We start from the raw sequence: 20,447 nt of genomic DNA, 5'->3' as shown, positions 1-20,447 counted from the left end.
TTAGACATTACGCTGGAACTATTGCAGATTTTATTACTTTCTGGGAAATCACTGACAAAAATCGACATGACTAATTGTGTACATTTTCAGGTTGACCAACGGCACTGTTCTAGCAACATCAGCTCGAACAAAGTCAGGGCAGGTTGTGCCCTTACTGATTTGAAGGGTTTCAGGAGGATGTAATCAATTCAGTGAGACATTTGGTACTTATAGGAATGCTCTCCCATTTTGTGAAATACAGTTATTTGCTGTCATATCCAAAGTTAGGTGAGAAGATTGATATCAGTTTTAGAGGGATGTTCTTGGCTGAGACAGGAAGCAGAGGGTAGATGGACAGCCCAGCGCTGTCAAAGTTGGAACAACATGTTTTCCAACAACTCTGAAGAAAAGCAGTGTGCTGTCACATTGGAGCTGCATTTGACCAACAACCCATCGGCTAAAGTGAATACATTTAGCACTCATCACAGAAGAAATGAATTTGAATATTCCCATATGACTGTTACTACTCGAAGATTTCAAAGAGATTTTGCTCCATAATGGCATTTTTATAGGATGTTACTGTTGTAATTTCAGTAAGAAATCTTTGCTTTGTTTAAAAAAAAATATCTGATATCAAAATTCATCATATTTTCTCATCTTACTACCCAACTCTCAACATGAACACAGGGTATAAAGGGATAATAGAGTGCAGTGTGGATTAAGGCCCCTAGGCAGAACACCAGAGAAGCACTTTCTGAGTTCACACCAGGTACATTAAAAATGATGTGTAGTCCATCAAATGCTGTAAATATGCCCCCCTCCTTGGTTTGTTACTTGTCCCTGTTATGGATATATATATATATATATATATATATATATTTATATTGATAATCTTTGTTGCTGAACATTTCTGCTCTCTCTGTTGGACATCTACAGTGAATCACAAGATGTATTTCAGTGGTTGCAGTTAGCTTGACTTAAGTCTTCTTAGATTTACATTCTCAGAGGCCCGCTAGCCTGTCGTGTCCACTTCATTTGCTTCAAATTGTTCTTTATGGAAGCTGTAAAACTTCCATTAAGATAACTGAAAGCACCACTGGCACCAGCCATTTGCTTTGCTTGCCTTGAAGACAGTGGTGCATTTTCTTTGCTTAGCAGGACTCTCGATGACCAAACTGCTCCTACAGAACGTGTCATGAAAGTAATGAAATTGTTTTAAAGCTTTAAACAAATGTAGACAGAAGTTGCATAAGTGAGACCCAGCAATCTAGCCACCCAAACCAAATGAAGCAAAGTTGTCCATAAATTAGTATCCCTCCTTCTTTTTTAAAAAAAAAAAGTAAACCTAAGAATGCAGTCACACTAATTTGTTGTTTTCGGTTTGTTTTTACATTTATTTGTAGTTAGTGGGTGCTTTCTGAAAAAGAAAATAGAGTAGAGCAACAGCAGCAGAAAACTGCTTTTTTTTTTTTTCAAATTTGTGAAATTCCTAAATATGTGTTGTTTGATGTTGGCATTTGTTGTCATTTGAAATATATCTAACATTCACGAGAAAAACACAACATCTTCCTAAAGTGTTCACTTCATCCCAATTAAAAAACAACAACAAATAAACCAAAAAAAAAACTAGGAGTGGGTACCTAGTATAAAAACCAGCAGGAAAGTATCTTGTCAGTTCGCTTCATATAATCTGATAAAAGCGTGTGCTGCACCTGTATCTCAGGCCCTCTTCAAAGACCCAGATTTAAGGGATCAGTACTCCCAGAGAGCAGATGCATCGACAGATGAACCATCACCCATCAGCGTGCCTCCCTGGTCTCCACGAACGTACTTGCCATTGGAGCCCTTGATGGCGATGCGTCCATGCTCCAGAAACTCAAGGAAAAAGTCCTCTGACTTTTCTCCATCTGAGCACACGAGACCACTGCTAGAGACGTACCAGAACTTTCCATTCACACCTGCAGAAGGACATGATCTGATTATTTTTCTTAAATAAAGACGTAGATGCGTCCTTGTATGTTAAGAAAGGACACGGATATATTGAATTTATACAGAAATATGGTATGTTGTGTACACACAAAGACACTGACTTTTTATAATGTAGGCGCCATCATTGAACATCAATGGGAAGATGTCATAGACTGATCGATTTCCATCCAGAGTGTTAGAGTTCTTATGGTGACACACGAAGCCATTCTCTCCGCGAAGGATCAGCATAGGGCGGTTGATGAGTTTCATCAGGAATAATTCGCCTTCACCTGCAATCAAGGATAAATATGGTTCATCTGGTGTGGTAGGTTGACAAAGTTGTACCTATCAGCGGGAAATTCAAACAAACACAGCGCTGAATCTCATGTCGTTTGCCAAAAAGCACTTACCCACTGTATCGCTGACTGCTGAGAGCTGCCCATTCTTCTTCGTACAAACATACTTTCCATTACTTGCTTTGAGTGCTATCCTCTGTCCTCGCCACTCAATGTCAAACATTGTGTTGACCTCTCTGGGGAAAAAAGATAGATGCTAAATCATATACAATCAAAGCACAAAACAAATAGAATAATACGATAGGATAAAGACTATTGAACCATACCTGTACTATCTAGCTACAGAGTATATGAGGGCGATTTAAACGTTCCAATACTTTTCCTGTTTCACACGAATGGAGTGCAGCACAGTGTTGCGCATGAAGCAAGAGAAAACAATAGCATAGCAATCCTGTGCTACATGTTTTTTTGTGACTCGGAGTCCATGTGAATTTGGACTTGACCAGAGCGCGCTTCAAATTTTGTGTAAAACTTTAGAAGTTGGCAATGGAGCCCCTTGAAATGCTTTAGAAAGTCTACAGCAATGAAGCAGAATGAACCAGCATCATTTGAGACTCTCTGGAGAGGGATATTGTGGGTCAACCCCAAGCTCTAATCCACTGCGCAGTGCGTGCTGGATTGACCACAGGCACTGCGTCCACAAGCTGTCACTATAGCGGCCCCATCTTCTTACAGGTAAAAACTGACCAAGCTCCTCTTTCTAAGCTACCAGAGCTCCTGTACTTACACTTCTGTGGCAGTTGACTGGATCTCTCCGTGAGTCACCAAAGTCCAGTAGGATCCTCCATTGGTCCGGAACATAGACTTTTTGGTTTCCTTATCTATCTCCATCTGGAAGGTCTCCATGTCTGTCTCCACATCCTGATTGGCTGAAATACTCACTCCTGTAAATAAGGGAAGACAAGATGGCAAGGATAATTGAGCCTTTGTTCAATTGAATTCATGGATCCCAATGTTGAATCCTCTTGAATGACATTTTACCTCTTCTTAAATGTCATGTACTTGTTCAAGCATCGCCAAAGAGATTTGTGCATATTATAAATCCAGAATGAATTATATCCATGCCTTCTCTGTTGTTGCAGCACATAATTGAGTGTGCTATCTGCATTGACTCATCCGAGGGTTCTGTCTGCTCGTATAGGTGGCAGGTATTGTTATAGGTCACACAGCTTGTGTCTTGATGCTATGAATTTCATTATTTAAATTAAGAACCTACTGAACTACTACTGAATAATTTTGGTTGCTTGATTTTCTACAATTCTAGTCCTTGGTTCTAGCAACACAAATGGCACAGGTGTTACCCATTCTAGTGGACATCACCATCTGAAGATGTCATAATGTGCCACACACAAATGTGCGGTGCTTTGCCAAGGCGTTGTTTCGAAATGCAGGGCTTGTAAGCCTCTACTTTGCCATCTTGCCATGCAAGGTCACATCCAAGTGCACATGCTTAAGTAACATTTAACCAATTCTAAGTTTATCTTTCATGGATTTATGTCATTCTTAATACTGTAAGTTCCAGTGTTTGCTAAGTTAAAGGTTTATTTAAATTATTTTGGTTACACAAAATCCATTTCTTCAGTATAGAACATTCACACCTTGAAAGGTAAAAGGAGTCTTATTTGCTCCATTATCGATGAAACAAATCAGCTTAGTTTTGAGAAGTGGATTATACTTCAGCCTTGTTTTGAGGTTTGGGTGTTTTGCCAGATTTAGGGCAGAGGACCATTGTAGCCCTCTGTGAGCCATTCACGTCCCCTCGTCGTGTTTCTTTTTTGAATTTTTGCTCTAAAGCAAATTCCAAGTGATCAGTTCATGTGATCTGTTTTGCATTAATAAAAGCAATCGTGTCAGTAAGGCTAAATTGAACACAGACCAAGTAGTAAAATTTGCTTTAAATTGGAGCTATCTTTCCAGTCACTTAGAGCCCATGCTCTCTGTGTATAAACTCGCTTTCAGCCAGTCTGGTGTTACATACTTTTAATCCACATGTATAAACTCTGTCTGGTGGGGTGTGTCAGGTGCTGAATACACAGACACATATAACAGAACTGTGTCGGCTGTAGTTCAAATTAGATGCCACAGAAATATCCTTCAACCTTTCTCTTAATCCCGTTACAACCCTAATCCCCAACAGTCACCCCTCCACCCTTCCTGTTCATTCGCTTGCTGTAATTCCCTGAGTGGTGAAATGCAAATCTGCACTGCAGGGCCCACTAAGCAGCTTTTAGTGCCTTGTTCCTTAAAAAACGTGGCGCTGCCACAAGGCCAAACACTACAGTTGAAAATAAAAGTCTTTGCCCTATATTATGAAAATGCAGTGCCAGGTTGCTGAATTATTGCCTTGATCGTGACATTTTTAATGCAGAATGCTATTGCATAACAATGCATAATAATTACTGCAGTCTATAATTAGCCTGAGAATCCCCTTTCCACAAATATGCTGTAGTAGTGCATATGCATATGCATTACAGAGCTGGTTTACAACTACAAAAGATTTGCAACAGTTATTGTTTTAATTGAATTTTAAAGCTTTAAAAAGCTGCAACAGAACACAGTTTGATTACCTGTCCTCCAACACTTGCATATTTATGCAGGACAGAACAGTTCCCCTCATGCAGGCTGAAAAGAGGCCGGGCTGTAGCCGCTGCCACTTTATTGCCTCACTAGCAAACCATAGATCCACATAATAACATAGCTTCTCTCGATGGATGGCAGTAAAGAGTGAGTCGTTGCAAGGTTTAAAGTCCATTGCTGGTAATTGACACCCCCGGTGCCATGGAGTCATTTGCACACTGCTTAATCTTCAATGGACACACAATGGAAATGACAAAGCCCATTACCACAATTACCTCCACTATGTATGGCTGTCAACCATTCTGGGTTCAACATTAGGACAGAAATGCCAACGCCTTCTTTCCTTGGCTGGTAAATATAATGATTTAGTTATTGTAGCGTAACTATGAAGATTCATTTCAATAAACCAAGGCCACCTTATGTTAAAATGATTCACATTTACTATCGTGTAATATTTGAGTTTACTTGACATCCACAACACCCACAATTGAAACTGCTCCACTCTGAAATGAACTGTATTTGTCAAAAGGCCAACCATGTACTATTGTGCTATTCTGCTGAGCTATGGGTCGGACTAACTCAATACCTAACCTGCAAAATCTTTGAAGCAATCATGCAAGGATACTAACTTTGAGATGATTATTGATCTCAAATCGGCTCTATCTGAAAGATCGGTATCGCAAAAACCAGAGAAAGTGAAAATGAACTCTAATCAAAAATCACTTGCAGCAGCTGCACAGTTTGAAATCATAGTTCAGAAAATAACCAGAAACCCAGAAAGTCCCGCACCCTTTAAAAGTTCTTGAGTGCTTAATGCTGGATTAAAGAAGATCAACACACCAGTTCATTTTCTGTATGAAACTGTTAAATTGTGCAGATATCAAACTCTTATTTAGAGAGAAAAGCACACTTTATTTCTCCAGACTGCAGAGCAGGTTATTTACCTTGCTTTACAGAGACGAATCTCTTGTTGGCAGCCTGAAAAACTACTTGTGGGTGACTCTCCTCGAGATCAAACAGCTCATCTTTTCCAGGCTTGGAGCATCGGCCCGAGCGCAGCGTTCCTGTGGGTCCCACTGGGGTCAGATATTTCCCATCACAGTCCTTAAAGGCCAGCTTGCCAGATTTCAGCTCCAGTGTGAAGCTAGTTGTGTTACTGTTCTCCATCACCAGTTTGCCGCCGTTGCTGAGAAAGCGGCTGTCACAGGTCTTCAGGCTGTATTTGCCGTCCAGGTACACCAAGGTGACCAGAGAGTCCACTCCCCAGGGAATGTTGCTGTCCACTGAGATCTCTCCATCTGAAGCAGACAGATGGGCATAGCGCTTTCGTGCCACACTGAGCAGGCTGGCCTGTGGGTGTAAAGCCAAATGGACGGCCCACAGCTCTTGCTCCCCAATGGCTTGGGCAAAGCAGGACAGATAGTCAGCCGAGCCTCCAAAATATCGCAGGTAAGGCTCTGATTGCAGTGCCCAGCGACCATCAGACTGGGGTACAATAAGGAAACGGCACTCAGGTTGAGGCTTCTCTGCCCCACACATGATTTTACCATCTTTGTCGGAGGCCAGATAGCGTCCCAGGTGGCTGCGGAGGAACACTACCTGGCCATCTTGCTCATCCTGCTCTAAGGTCCAGATCTGTTTCTTCTTCATGCTGGTACCTGAGGCGTTCACCTTGAAGCCGAAGGCCTCAGCTGTCAGGTAGCGGTTCCCATAGTTGATGAGGCCAAACTGCAGCTTCAGAGCCCGGTTAAGTCCGTTTGTGGGCATGCTTGAACAGGCCACACGTTAAGATTGCGAGTAGAGCGGTTTAAGACGAACAAGGGAAAGGGCAACGAGGGAAAGCAGGCATGAGACCGAATAGCAAAAATAAGATGCTTGATTTTTCTCCTCTTCTAGCTCGCAAGTTGTGAAATAACTCCACTTATCTTCCTTGATGGGTTGTTTGGTGTTCCTTCCTTCTCCTGTCACTTTCTCTCTCTCCCCAGAGGGTTTGCACAAGCACTTGCTCTCGGTTCCTTAATGCGTTAGGATTAAAATCAGCAGGACACAGCACCTCAATCCAACAAGCCGCTGACGTCACGTACCAGTGCACCAACTGCAAACCTCCCCTCCTCCCTCTACCTCTCCAGTAAACCGTCAGTGCAGCTTCACTGTCTATCTCCTTCATATCTTTCTTTTCCCCTTCACTCCTGTCTTCCTTCCCTGTAGATCACGCTGACACAGTCATTTGTCAACCAGACTCCTGTTGGTTTCTCAATCTCATATTTGGGCCCATATACTAGTAGCCACGCTATCCACCTTGAGGATTATCCTCAATTTGATCTGCTGGTGAAACACAGTCTAATTGGAAAATGTCCAGAGATCAAAGGTGCTTTTCGTTGCTCCCCACTGCTTTTCCTTCTCCTTTGATTCCCCTTGCAAACACTTTTTTTTTTTTAGCTCAGATTAATTCGGTTTTTCATGTCGCACATTTTGATAAACATGTCTTATCCATTAAAAAAAAACAGTATTCTGTCTTGTTAAAGACTTGATGTAGAGATTAAAATTGTATTCACAAAGCATCTTTTTTTACATTATATTTTACATTGCGTGTTGATGTTCTTAGTTCAATACTATGCGTGCTTCAAGTTCTTAGAGATATTTACATTTTTTTAAGTCAGTGAGCTTAGGTAAGAGGAATTTGAATAGCGCGCATTTGAATGTAAGATCATTTGCCTTTGCTTACTTTCATGTTGGTTGCTTCTCCACCTTATTCTTTCCAATCCTTCCTGTCCCTCCTCTGTTACTCCATCAGTCAATTAATAATAGAGGACTCTACTCAAAGGTCATAGTCACCCCATGACCTTTGTTACAGTGCACGCTAAGATCAACCTTTGTAAGAGCATTACCACCCTCTTTCACAGGTTTTCGAGGATGTTGAGTGTAATGCTAACCAGGATTTCTGTTGTAAATGGCAAATCCACAAAAGGATATGATTTTGATCTACTGTACAACACAAAATCCTTAGTATTGGGTTTTAACTCTTCTAAATAATATTCCATGGTAAATGCTTTCATCTATTACCCTTGACATCTAAGAGTGATTAGCATGGAGATCCCAGACCACCCTAGGGGGTTAACCCACCAATGTTAAGTTAAGGACAAACGTTTGGTAACAGTCCAAACCGAAGCAGAAACCGTTTCTGGAGCATAAACATACAGGATGCAGAATGTCACTGTTGCTACAGCAGCTAAAAGACAGTATTTATTTTTATTGAGGTTTAATTGATAAAATCACTGTCACACAGGCTGAGAAGATATTTGGAAGGAGATATCTTGAGTTCAACAACACTTTGACTGCTTTCCAGGAGGTAAATTGTGAAAATGTACCCTCATATTTAAATTATATTGCATCTCCTCCATCTCTGTGGCAGTCGACTTTTCACTCTGGCCTCCACTTTTGCATCCTGGAACAACTACTGTAGACACAAATTGTGTTTCTGACAAGGTTACATAATACACAGAGCACTTTATTGTAAAGCAAATCTAAACCCTGAAGCATCTAATCGGCAAACCTCTTTTACCAATCAGTGTGGGGATTAACTGGAGGACCCAAAACTCATTGGAGGGGTTATGAGCTAAGCTCCAAAACCCACCTGGTATCACACCAAAGTGTGTAATACACCTGTCAACCCACTAGAGGATACTGTGTCAGTGTCATGTTTGCCTCGAGGAGATATGGAAGGTGAGGTGCCTTAAGTTTAGGCACCAAAAGTCATGTGGTTAGGGTTGGGAAAGATATTGGTTTCGGTTCAAATGAGTAATTTTGGGTAAGTGACGTCACGTAAGTTACTTAACATACATTACGCAAGTTAAATACCTTACTTTATGTAAGTAACACATTTTTGTTACTTAAAAGAAATCCATGTTTACTTGTGCTTTCTCGTGGACTCAAAAAAAGTATGACATTTACAAATTTAATTCACAATACGAGGCCAGTGGTATGTACAAAGTAAACAGTGTTTAAAAACATCAGTCCATCATAGCGATGGACCAGGTCAAAGTCCTGTGTTTGTTCCATCCCACCACCCCTGACCTCCTCTATACGTGGACTTTATCACTCTTTGTCCTTCGTCACATGACTTCCTGCCGCGATGTCAAACCTGGGTGCACTCTCAGGCCTTGCAGTGATACTGGGCTGTCCAAAAGAAATTTGCATAATGTGTTGTTAGTCCATGACTGGAAGCAAAAGAGGTTTTAGCTGTTCCGAAAGGCCACACTCAGAGGTGGGGCATGATGTGACGGCTAACATTACTATATATGGGCATAACAACTGTGGGGCAGAGCCCACAAACTCCAGTGTTGAAAAGGTGTGGAGGTGGAAGGAGCTTCAGGTGAAACATTCTGATTCAGGAGGAGACTAATTGCTGGGTGTTGCCACGGTGATATGGAAGTTTTCTGCAGCAAAATATGAAATTAATGTCAGACACATTCTTTTGTTGGTAAAGTGTGCAATGTAATTGCATATAGCATCATATAGTATCAATTCAAAAAATATACATATACAGACAAGTCCACTGTGGATTGCATTCATGTACGGTACTCCAGCTAGCTGCATGTGCTTTGTTGGATTTTAAATTTCATTTGAAACAACCTTTTGTCTTTATGTGGCAGCACATTTCTGCCTAAGCTAAAACATTCATTTTATCAGTCAAAAGCCACTATTTCAAGTGTTCGTCAGGGAAGCCCCATTTCTTATAACTTTATAACTAACAAATACAATTAACAAGAAACTCTGTGTAATTTTAATTTCGTTCTTTTAACTTGACAAAACATTAATTTGTCCGCTGATGCCTTGAATCAAATATAATGTACATTATTTTTCATGTGTTTTCACCCTATGTTCACTGGGTGGCAGCCTTGCCTTGTATCAGCACATGTTGGTGGTTTACTTTGACAGTACAGGTGATGATCATTAATAGATGCAAAATATTGAACGTAATCCAGTGTCATCTTGATGACGTTTATTTACAGAAAACAGTGGAAATAAAATAAATAGCAGTGTATTTAAGTCTACGATCCTGAATCCATTGATCCACCTATTTGTTTATGCAAAATTGTTAATTCCATCATGACATAGTAAGCAATGAAATAGTAATGACAGTGTCAAATACAGTATTGTGTCAGTGCTGCGTAACTGTGAAACAAATGTTATGACTGTCAATAAATTATATGCAGAATTTAGCAACTGGAGGTATTAAGAAAACGTGCAATAAAATACTTTCTTAAAAGGACAATAAACCAATTTTACCAATCATAAATATTACACGGTCTGCGAAAAATACTTGTGCTTTGCCTCTGTAGAAGCTTTGTCGTGTTAAAATTCGTTTTAACAGAAATCCCTTGGAATTTGATATGGTCTGAACAAAAGCTCCTTGTGCCAGTAATTATATTAGAATTCGGTTGCTAAATGTAATAATGCCAGTTTGGGAAATTTCCCTTTCAATTAACTTTGCAATTTTGACATTGAAAATTAGTTTGAATGATTTTTAAAAAGTGCAAGTTAATGAATACACGTCAATTTATTCAAATGCAGAGCAGTGCTTTTGTAGTTGATAAAGCTGATAGATGTCCAGTAGATGGCAGTGTTGACTATTGATTGCAAATAGTTTGTTTTTTCTTAACATTCTGATTTATGCATTTTCACTTTATTACTGTGAGGTATAAAAGAGTTGCTTGGCTGGTTGCATAAACCAAAATCTGAATTGATTAATGGTACAGTGCTGCAAATTGGTTGGAGGTATATGAAGGGATGAACTAAGTTTTCCACTCCTTCTTCATCTTATACAAAACAGAGAAGAACCGTGTTGTCAGTGATATACCATGAGTCTCAGATGATACAAAAAAAAAATATTAAACTCATGAGGACAGTCTTTCTCATGTCCTTCAGATGCCCTCATCCCTTTAACTCTGATTGCCTGGCATTCTAAACTTAAGAGGTCGTCATTTAAATTGTGGTGGTCCAGCAGGCATGCCAATCATAAAGACAGTCATAAATGTCTATTTGTTTTCCTCCCTGTCTTTCTCTCTCATTGTTTTTCTGTCTCTACTGTTCCTTTATGCTTAAATGCTTGTGAGAAAAAAAAAGAAAAAAAACATAAGATAGGATAAATGAAAGAAGTTGGTTACCTGCAAATATATGCATATGCACACATGTGCATACATGCACTCACACACAGATCAAATGGTGAGCCGAGGTCTGGCCCTGGGGCATGAACATAGATTAATGTGCCCAGCATGATTATTTCATTTATAACTGTCCTGGACCTTTTCAGATAAGACCATTTTTCAGGTTGCCATCCATTAGCACCTTTAGACTGCATCTATTAGCCTGCCAAGCACTCAGAGCGCCATTTAAAGGGCTAGCACCCTTCCCCGTTAAGCTTGCATTGTAAAGCACTCTCAGAGAGGAGCCAAGGTTGTACGGTGGAAAACTGAGCCGAGCTATCTCCCAAAGGACTAAGGTGCAAATGTTTTAAATTATCAGAAAAATGACACTCAGGTTACCCCAGAAAAAAAACACTCGGGATGTGAAGACAGTGCATCTATTTAGAGTGAAATGTCATCAGACAGGAGATTTCACGAATTCAAGTGAGCTTACTTCCAGACAAAGTCAATGCTGGTACATTTTCCTTGTGAGTTTTAGAAGTTATCGTTTCAACATGTATAAATCTATTGCAGTCTCTTTTGTAAGTTTGTGTCCTTGAAGTCACTGAGGGTTCATTAAAAAAATGCTAACTGTATGACAAGTAGAGACACTTCTCATGTCCTATAGCAACACTTCTCGTCCTATATACTGGATGCAAATGTCCTTTCTTTGCTCTCTTGTGCTCCCATTGGACCCTCCTGCTACCCCCTCTGAAACCAGCAGAGGAAAACGGCGTGTGACACGTGCAGTAAAAGTAAAATGTAAAATGGCTGCCTTGCCTGGGTTTCTCCTTCCTCAGCAGCTTGGTACTCACTGAACCCATTAATCCAGGTGTTCGTTCATTCATCTACAGGACGATCCTCCCACAGGCCGTTAACGGCTCACCCTGCTGTGGTTGCCCAGTCTGGCTCTGGTCCTGTCCCTCTCTCCTGCTCCTGTACCCAGTGTTAATAGGTCCTGGTCCTATACCAATGTAATTGGGACTGCCAATAAGCCAAGTGTGGGCAGCCATATAAATGAGCCTCGGTAAATGTCAGGCCTTGTGATACCTAGTTGTAATGCTACATTTGTTTTGTAGGCTGCCATTTGTTTTTAGAGTGACCCAAACTTGTTAAACCCCCCCCCGGTCACCACCTGAAAAAAAAATCTCAAAGGAGTAGTGACAGATGAATGCAGCAAGAGAAGGTAATGTAACATAACTTGAAGTTGCATTGCTGTCAGTGCAATACATTATGGACAAAGATACCTCGTCTCTCAGGCACGGCTGCTTGTAAATAGGTAAGCAATGAAATTTCTCATCAATTAAACTGCAGGCTGGTGGACGCTCATCAGCTGAGTGCAGACTGGGCTCTTGTTGCGATGCAGACAGGGTGAGCTTTAAGCGACAGGAACGCTCATGTTAATGTCATCCATGGCTCACTGGCTCTGACATCAGGTCTAATACGAGGCCTCAGCTGCTGCCATTCTGACAATTCAATGTGTCTTTCATAAAACAAGAAGGATCTTGTGAATTAGAATGGCAGGTATGTGCGTCTGTCTGTAAAAATGTGCTTGTGTGTTTGTGTGAGCTAATGTCTAGGTGGATGTGATCTTGCATGCGCAGCTAATACTAACTTTGCTTGTGTGTGTGTGTGTGTGTGTGTGCGTGTGCGTGTGTGTGTGTGTGTGTGTGTGTGTGTGTGTGTACGTGCGTGCACGTGGCTACACAGTAATTTATGTGCAAACACATGTGTTTCAGCATCTCCACATGTTGGTCCGCTCACTTAAAGCTTTATATACAAGCTCTCCCTTTCGCAAGAGCCAGACATACGTTGTACTGCTCATTTCTCCCCTCTCGCTTTTTACTGCATTCCCACACGCAGAGACTGTAAAAGAGAGTGATTTACACACAAGTGAATAAATACTTTGAGCTGGCAATACAGTCTATGCATTATACCCCTCCTGTGCTGATTCAGAAAGCTTTAGTTAGCCTCCGGTTCCTTAAGAGGGTCAGAGGAGCATGTGTGTTTAACGTCCCAGCAAATTCTGTTATTATAGTAACCAGGGGGTAAAAAAAAACCCAAAAAAACCCGATGAAATATCCAAAACAGTGCATGTACAGAACCTTAGGGATCTTTACTGGAATGTAAAGCAAAATATCATTTTCACCTTTTTAATAAGGTAAGATGATTACAAAAGGGGATGAAAAATGCTGTGATGGCTACTTGCAGCAACATGGGAGTTGAGTTTTTGGCGCTAATAGCTAATGGAAACGGCTAGAAGGCAGCAGTTTAGGTCAGCAGGTGAAATAGTGGGGACAACGTGGGAAGAGAGAGTGATAAAGAAAAGAGAGAGAGCCCTTATTATGTAGTGTGAACTCAGCCAAGCTGTACATCCAACGTCTGTCTCCATAAGCCCTGAGCACTTGCTATGTGTTCATCTCCACGGAGAAATGCCATTTGTCCTCGCAGGCACACGCGCGCACACACACACACACACACACACACACACACACACACACACACACACACACACACACACACACATTCCCCTCAAACAGACTTCCGTAGCTTGTCTGACAAATTGAGCACATTTGTTCACGGGAGAAATTTTCATTGAGCAACTGGGTCTTCTCTGTGTCTCCTGTTGTTTCTCATTCAGAGGTTTCCTCCCCTCTTTCTCAGTCTGCGGGTAGATTGTTTACAGCAGGAAGTGCCTGGCATCCTGTCACTTGGCATTGGGAGACAGTGACTTGGCTGGGGCTGGGAGCCCAACATCATTCACAGTCCCTGTGCCTGCTTCAATATAATTCATGTGCTTTTGGGAGACATCCTTACCGGAATAGAGAGCATTTTTGTTGATTATTCCGTCTGTTTTTGATTACATCCTGGCTGGCCTCTGAGAGCTGCTGGACAATTTAGCTATCATTCCAAGATGGGTTAATGAGGCCCGGGCTGTAGGTTTATGTTGTGGTTCAAAACAGTAGGTTGGCACACAGTTTTAGTTGTTACAGCAATGATTACCGCTTAGAAATGTTTGTGTGGTATTTCTCTTGTGTGTGTGTGTGTGTGTGTGTGTGTGTGTGTGTGTGTGTGTGCGTGCGTGCGTGCGCGCGAACATGCAAGTTTGTGTCAAATTACAGATTTGTGTATTCTTAGCTAACATAGCAGCATGGCTCTAGGGATGGGAATGCCAGTCCACCGCTTTGGTCTAATCTGGAATATCTCAACATCTTTTTTTGTAGGTTTACTCTAAAATAAAAAAAAAAATTGTTTGAACATTGAAGGCCTCCAGGGAATATACCCAACTTTGCTGATCCCCAGACATTTTGGGATTTTAGAGAAAAGTCTAGTGTTGAATGGACTGCCATTAAATTTGGTACATTCATGATACCCGGAGGAATCTTAATGACTGTGGTGATTACCTGCCTTTTCATATCGAGCCACCAACAGCGACAAAGACTCCATTTTTTTTTTTTACCTTTCCTGTTAAATACATATATTTGAAGGATTGGCACATTTTGCGCACACTTTACTAGTTTCCTGACAGTGTGTTCGACTGACCACCTGCATTTTCTTTTAACATCGAACAGTGAGTGAAATGTCTCAACAGTTGGATGGACTGACATGAAATTTGATCCACACATTCATATCCCCGATCCCCTGACTTAAACTACAGCACCATTTTCAGAAGAAAATTTCAGTTTGTCCAGTTATTTCATTTTTGACACACACACACTAAAACACCCCGCAGTCACAGGTGACTGGTCATATGAGTTGATTAATTTTGTGGCTAACTTAAAGACAGGCCAAAAATGAAAAGTAGTTGTGCAGGAGTGTATTTGTAAAAAGATTGTTCATTAGGGAAGAAGCTCCTTTCTGCAAAACTGCATGTGAACTGACTGCTTCTATAATTTCAAACACTCCATCAGCTCCAACATAGTGAAACGTCCTCTCTCCAGCAGATTGAGTCACATCTGTTTCAGCTGTCACTTTCATTCATGTCAGAATAATTTAAGCTGATCAATTTAATATTTTTAACCAGGTCCTTCACCATTTGGATTTGTAGCTTTTGAAAAATATACTGTGTCAGATTAATCAGATGTTAGAGACGTTTTTCAGTGTGTCAGATGCTGATTAATGAACATTTAGGTAGAGAAAAGTATTGGATTTGACTCATTATAAGCAGCTACCCAGTGACAAAGTTATAAGTCATTAGATGTTTAATCCATCTCATGACTGTTTGTCCAGGCCAGTTCCTGTTGTTTATCCAGCTGTGTGATGTCACAGTAAAAGAGAGGATATTGGTGTCTTCGAGGTGCAAACAGAATTGTTGCCGTTTGACCCTCAAGATGGATGTTGCATGATCTGAATAGTGCTAGCTTCTGCGTAAGCACTCCAATTGCTCTCTGCTGAAGTGCTAAGCCTGCTGGGGCTGTTTGTGCTGGGTAAGCTTGTATTTCCTTGAGCATGCACCAGCTGTCAGCAAGCACCACAACTGTATGTGTTTTTGTATGTGTTTATATGTTCTTAGACTATGGACCGTACAAGTGTGTTACAAGCTACGACTGGCGGCACAAGTCGAAACCATTTGTTGTTTTAAGTCTACAGCAGCAGTGAGCTACTAAAAGGCTGGCAGTCTCTTATTAAGGAGCTTTTAGACAGTGTAATTATATTCCAAAAGCGTTTGTGCGAGTGTATTCTTATGTTAGCACATGAGTGTACATGCAACTTTCCCAGGGGGGGCTACCTGATCCTATTACATTGTCCACCACACATCAAAGGGTTAAGAGCTGTCTGCCTCTGTAGTCATTAAGCTCACTCTTAGCCACAGTAAATCAACGCTGTGCCGCAACAGCTGCTCTGATCACCTATTAAAACTTCCATAATGTGCTGTGTGTAGAGAGTGGGGCCTGTAAGCTGACACTGGCCAATAGATCCAAGATAAAGGCCATATTATGCCTCTGATCTGGTTCCTCTATAGTCATCATAGCAAGGGAAATGTAGCTGAGCGAGGAGAGATGACAACAAAACCTTGTCATTAAAGGACAACTGCCACAAAGCTTGGAACTGTGCAGGATTCAAAACGGATATGCCCTGTACTGTAGATGTATTTAAATCTATAGGCACTAGACTATCAATATTTAGCACATTTGGTCGAAGTCTTTAAATCTTAATACATTTAAACCTGGAGATTTACCAAGAAAATGCCTGGTAGCAGCTGAGAAAATACTTAATTTCATATGATTAGAGTTTTAAATTAGAACTCTGTAAAAGGTGTACACAGATATAGAATACATAAACCTATTTTGAAAAAAAAAGTTGTTGTACTTTCATGATCAAATGAGAAACATGCAAATAAATCTAAACAGTGATGGCTTGGGTTTGCAGCAGAAGACTCGACCACAAGCAACCTTTTTCCACTGATCTCGACTGGGAAATTGTGTGGAAATCAACAGCAGGACCATCTAGCTGGACTACTGTCAGTCTGTACAGAAGCACACACTCAGGAGGTTGGCCTCCATGGAGACACAAACAGGGCATGATACTACCCTCAGGTGAATTCTCTGTGTGGCTCCGCCACCCGAATTGGTCCACTTAGGTTTCATTTTCTTTCTTGTCTACACCTTTCCTTTTTCTTTCACTTTCTCTCCTACTGTTCGGCTGCGGACCCCGAGCCCGACTTCTCTATCACTTTCTTTCACTCACTCACTTCCTGCGTCTCTCCCACTGACAGGTAGCGTGGCAGAAAAGTGAGAGAAAATATAAGGTGAAATTGGGTCTCTATACATAACAACTGTCACAGGGCATTCAGGGGATGGATGCTGATGTGCCCCTGCCAAGGCTGTAGAGATGTTTGTCGGTTGATCTCATAGCGCGGCCCGTGCATGCTGTGCTCTTCCCTCTCCTCTGCCTGACAGTATTTCTTCTCACCTTTTTTTCCCTCCCCACCTCTTTTTGACATTCTCTCTTCTGTTCTTCCTCACTCACATTTGCAGATTGTTTTCCAGCATCTTACCTCTTTATTAAACAGACCATATATAGATGCGTTTCCTGCATCACAAGGTACATTTAGTGCTTTGAGTTTGTTTCGAATTTAGTACACCAACCCCACTGGATTTGTTTGAAGAAAATGAGAGATGTCTCCAAAATGTCTGATCAAAGCCTGGCTTAGTTGCCCAGGGGCTTCAACTCATGTTGATAAGATGTCCAAGTGCCAGTCATGGAGCTTATGACTGCCTAGTATCTAAGCAGATTGTATATTTTTAAAGTGCTAGATATAAATGAGGAGGAGAGTAGAGCAGAGCCATCCAGTGAAGGACATGGATGTGTTTAAGAGCTCTGGCAACCGGCGCTGGAGGTCTGGCAGCTGGGCAGAATTCTTTTATATCCTGCTATGACAGGCATTTTCATACATACACACAGGCATGCATGCATGGGTTCAAGCTCTGTCTCTCTTTCTCTGTAAGTCTCTCTCTTTAATACGCTCACTCAGCACTCGTGCCATTATACACACTGATATCCCTTTTCATCATGGGTGAGGCTATTACAGAGCTGGTCTAGATAGGAGGTTGTGTGTGTATGTGTGTGTGTGTGTGTGTGTGTGTGTGTGTGTGTGTGTAGCTGAACGCATGTGTCTTCATCACCCTGAGAGGTCTGTGGTGAATGTGCAGTAGTGTATCAGTTGTTTTGACCACCTGCAACCCAGGATAGGGGAGATTTTCTTCTTTGTGTCTCTTCTTTTTTCCAAGCCAGCGACAGCCGTGGCCGGAGGCATTATATTTTTGGGTTGTCTGTACGTTTCATGCTCGCGAACATGATATTTCAGGAACGCCTTGAGAGGATTTCTTCAAATTTTCCACAAACGTTCACTTGGACTCAAGGATGAACTGATTTGGTGGTCAAAGGTCACAGTCACCTCAACTCCATTCCATTATTGTGAACGTGATAGGTCAGGAACGCCTTGAGGGAACTTCTTCAAATGTGGCACAAACATTGGATGACCTGATTCAATTTTGGTGGTCAAAGATAGGCTCATTGCTTCATTACTGTTGGCTTCCTGAAGCATTTCAAGGATCTCCATTGAAGATTTCATGAGTTTGGTGCAAAATTGTACGTGTGCTCTCTGCTCATGTCCACAGAGAAATTGCAGATGTGATTGACCAGTGCTCATACAAATGTGTAGAACTGATGAAGAACAAGCTATGGATCTTGGAATATTTGCTCACAAAGATTATAACTCCTCCCTTCTCTGTGCATGTCTTGGTGATGCACACCGTTTGTGCACAACAGGAGCAGTCTTGGAACTTTTTTATTCACCCTGGTAATGTTCTGCAGCCTGTTCACTTCTCTGCAGAAGTATATAAATTGTTGTCACTTTAAGCTATTTTTTTGCTCTACATAAATTCAACAAACAAAAAAGGGGAAAGGACAGATGCAGAAAGGTTGAGTGAAAATTGGTTGAGCTACTGCCAAAAACAATGATCAAAAACATGCAAATTAAATCAGAGTCCATGTAAGTCATCGACAGTGGGATCTCTAGCCCTTTGGTCAGTGATGTACCGGCCTATTTGAAACATGGATGATGTTTGTGGATTGGGCACCGTATATATTTAATATAGCAGCATGAAGTGGTCATTTGTTATTATTCGGTACATTTAAAAATGAAATTTCACCATTTCTGTGTAATTTACTTTAAGAAAGTGGAATTGGGGTTGACACTTGATGCCGTGTAAGACAACCATAATCTTACATGTACATAAGCACAACATGAGAAGAAGAGATAAGACACACACACACACACACACACACACACACACACACACACACACACACACTGATCCCCGTTCACATATTAGCACTTGTATCCATGTGAAGGAACATACTGTATAGACCAAGACAGGCTCATATTCCTCCGGCCCGAGGCAGTTGCTATTGTATTGTGATGAATGGAGTGTCTCCTGTCCCTGTAGCCACAGGGCACTGCAGTGGTCCTCTGGGAGCGTGTGGATGCTTGGTGGCCGTTCTCCTCGGTTTCCTGTCTCCTGATTCAGCACCAGCTGTGCACACCAGCAGGAAAAAGAACCCGCAAAGGGTAAAAATAATTCACTGTATAGCATGACCCCAAGGCAGTCGTATAGACAATAGTCTTCCTTTTACCTGACAGTAAGCCAGGCAAAGTGTTTCGGAGGAAGGATCGCTGTGCACTGTAGGATAATGGCCACGACGGATGATGTCATGTAGGAGCAGGATACAGAGGATATCTAAAGAGAATGTACCAAAATGATGAAAATGCAGTTTGTTTTGTAAAGATGACGTAACATAAAAATAACTGTTTCGTTGTGAGGATGTTTGTGCCAGTTTATTCTGGATCATCTGGATATGATTGTTGCTTGTTTGAAACCACCACAGAGCTGTATCCCATACGGAGACACTTAATCAAAAGCTGAACTTGGCAAATTTGTCTTGCGGTTTGAAGACAATCTCTGAAAGTTGCCCTGGCTGACTCTATGCCCAGAAGCCACTCTGGCATTGAAGGAGACTGAGCTTTATGGCAACGACAGCAGGCATGCCAGCGGAGCCAGGCATCGTGGTAGCGACCATGGTGGGCTGTCAGAGGGAGCTGTGTGGCAGCGCTGTCTGGTTAAAGTGCCTGCTCTCTCCCTATAATGGAACAGCTGTTTGGAACGTAGTGTGCCGGGGCGCTGGAGCACAGAGTAAATAGAGGAGAAGAGCAATGTAAACATAGATGGGATAGTGGGAGCTGCTTCTCTGCTACTGCGAAAGGGGGTAAACACCCCAGAGAACCAGACGGAGGGGTTGTCAACACAGGAATGCACAAACACCACTACACAGGAAGGTGTGGAAAGAAAGGGGGGCGTCTATTGTGAAAGAACTTAACCATTAAGCAGCCTCAGCTCCCGTACAATATCTGACCTATTTGTTTTTATTTTTGATGGGACCGGATGATTACAACAGTTGAGACAAGAATCCCTGCAGCTACCATTCACATTTTCTCATATTTTAAATCTTAACACTAGCCTATATGTTAATTATTAACTTGTGCCTGGATTTGATTTGATTTTGGGTGTAACTGATTAATTATGCTCCCATCTGATCTTCCTCTTAAGACAGCCAAAGGTCTTTCTTTATTATTTATGAGCTATAGAGCGTTTCCAGCTGTCCTGCACTTACAAATGGGATAGTACAAGGCGGCGCCTGACCCCTTTTATGACAGGCTGTATTTTTTCCTGCTATTGTTAGGTCAGTTGAGTGCTGCGGACAGTGAGACAAAAACCACGGCTGTTTGCACAGTATCGTTTTATATCGTGACCAGAGGGACACATGAAGACATATGTGTGAGATAAAACCCAGATTCACAGAAGTGTGGAGGTTGATTTAG

General features: G+C 41.6%; 1 protein-coding gene across 1 annotated transcript; it reads right to left on the bottom strand.

Moving 5' to 3' along the window:
• Window positions 1-1,572: 1,572 nt before the first annotated feature.
• On the bottom strand, window positions 1,573-6,816 carry fscn2a (fascin actin-bundling protein 2a, retinal). Its single transcript, XM_069148512.1, has 5 exons — window positions 5,825-6,816; window positions 3,031-3,187; window positions 2,358-2,479; window positions 2,070-2,237; window positions 1,573-1,937 (listed from the first exon to the last, which is right to left on the bottom strand). Exons 1-5 carry the CDS (start codon window positions 6,645-6,647, stop codon window positions 1,732-1,734), a joined length of 1,476 nt encoding a protein of 491 aa, XP_069004613.1. The 5' UTR covers window positions 6,648-6,816; the 3' UTR covers window positions 1,573-1,731.
• Between the last annotated feature and the right edge of the window lie 13,631 nt (window positions 6,817-20,447).

Source organism: Embiotoca jacksoni, unplaced genomic scaffold (genome assembly GCF_022577435.1).
Source record: "Embiotoca jacksoni isolate LCO1_2020_lvr unplaced genomic scaffold, fEmbJac1.0.p SCAF_15, whole genome shotgun sequence".
Lineage (NCBI taxonomy): Eukaryota > Metazoa > Chordata > Actinopteri > Embiotocidae > Embiotoca > Embiotoca jacksoni.
This window is presented reverse-complemented; position numbering and strand designations above follow the sequence as displayed.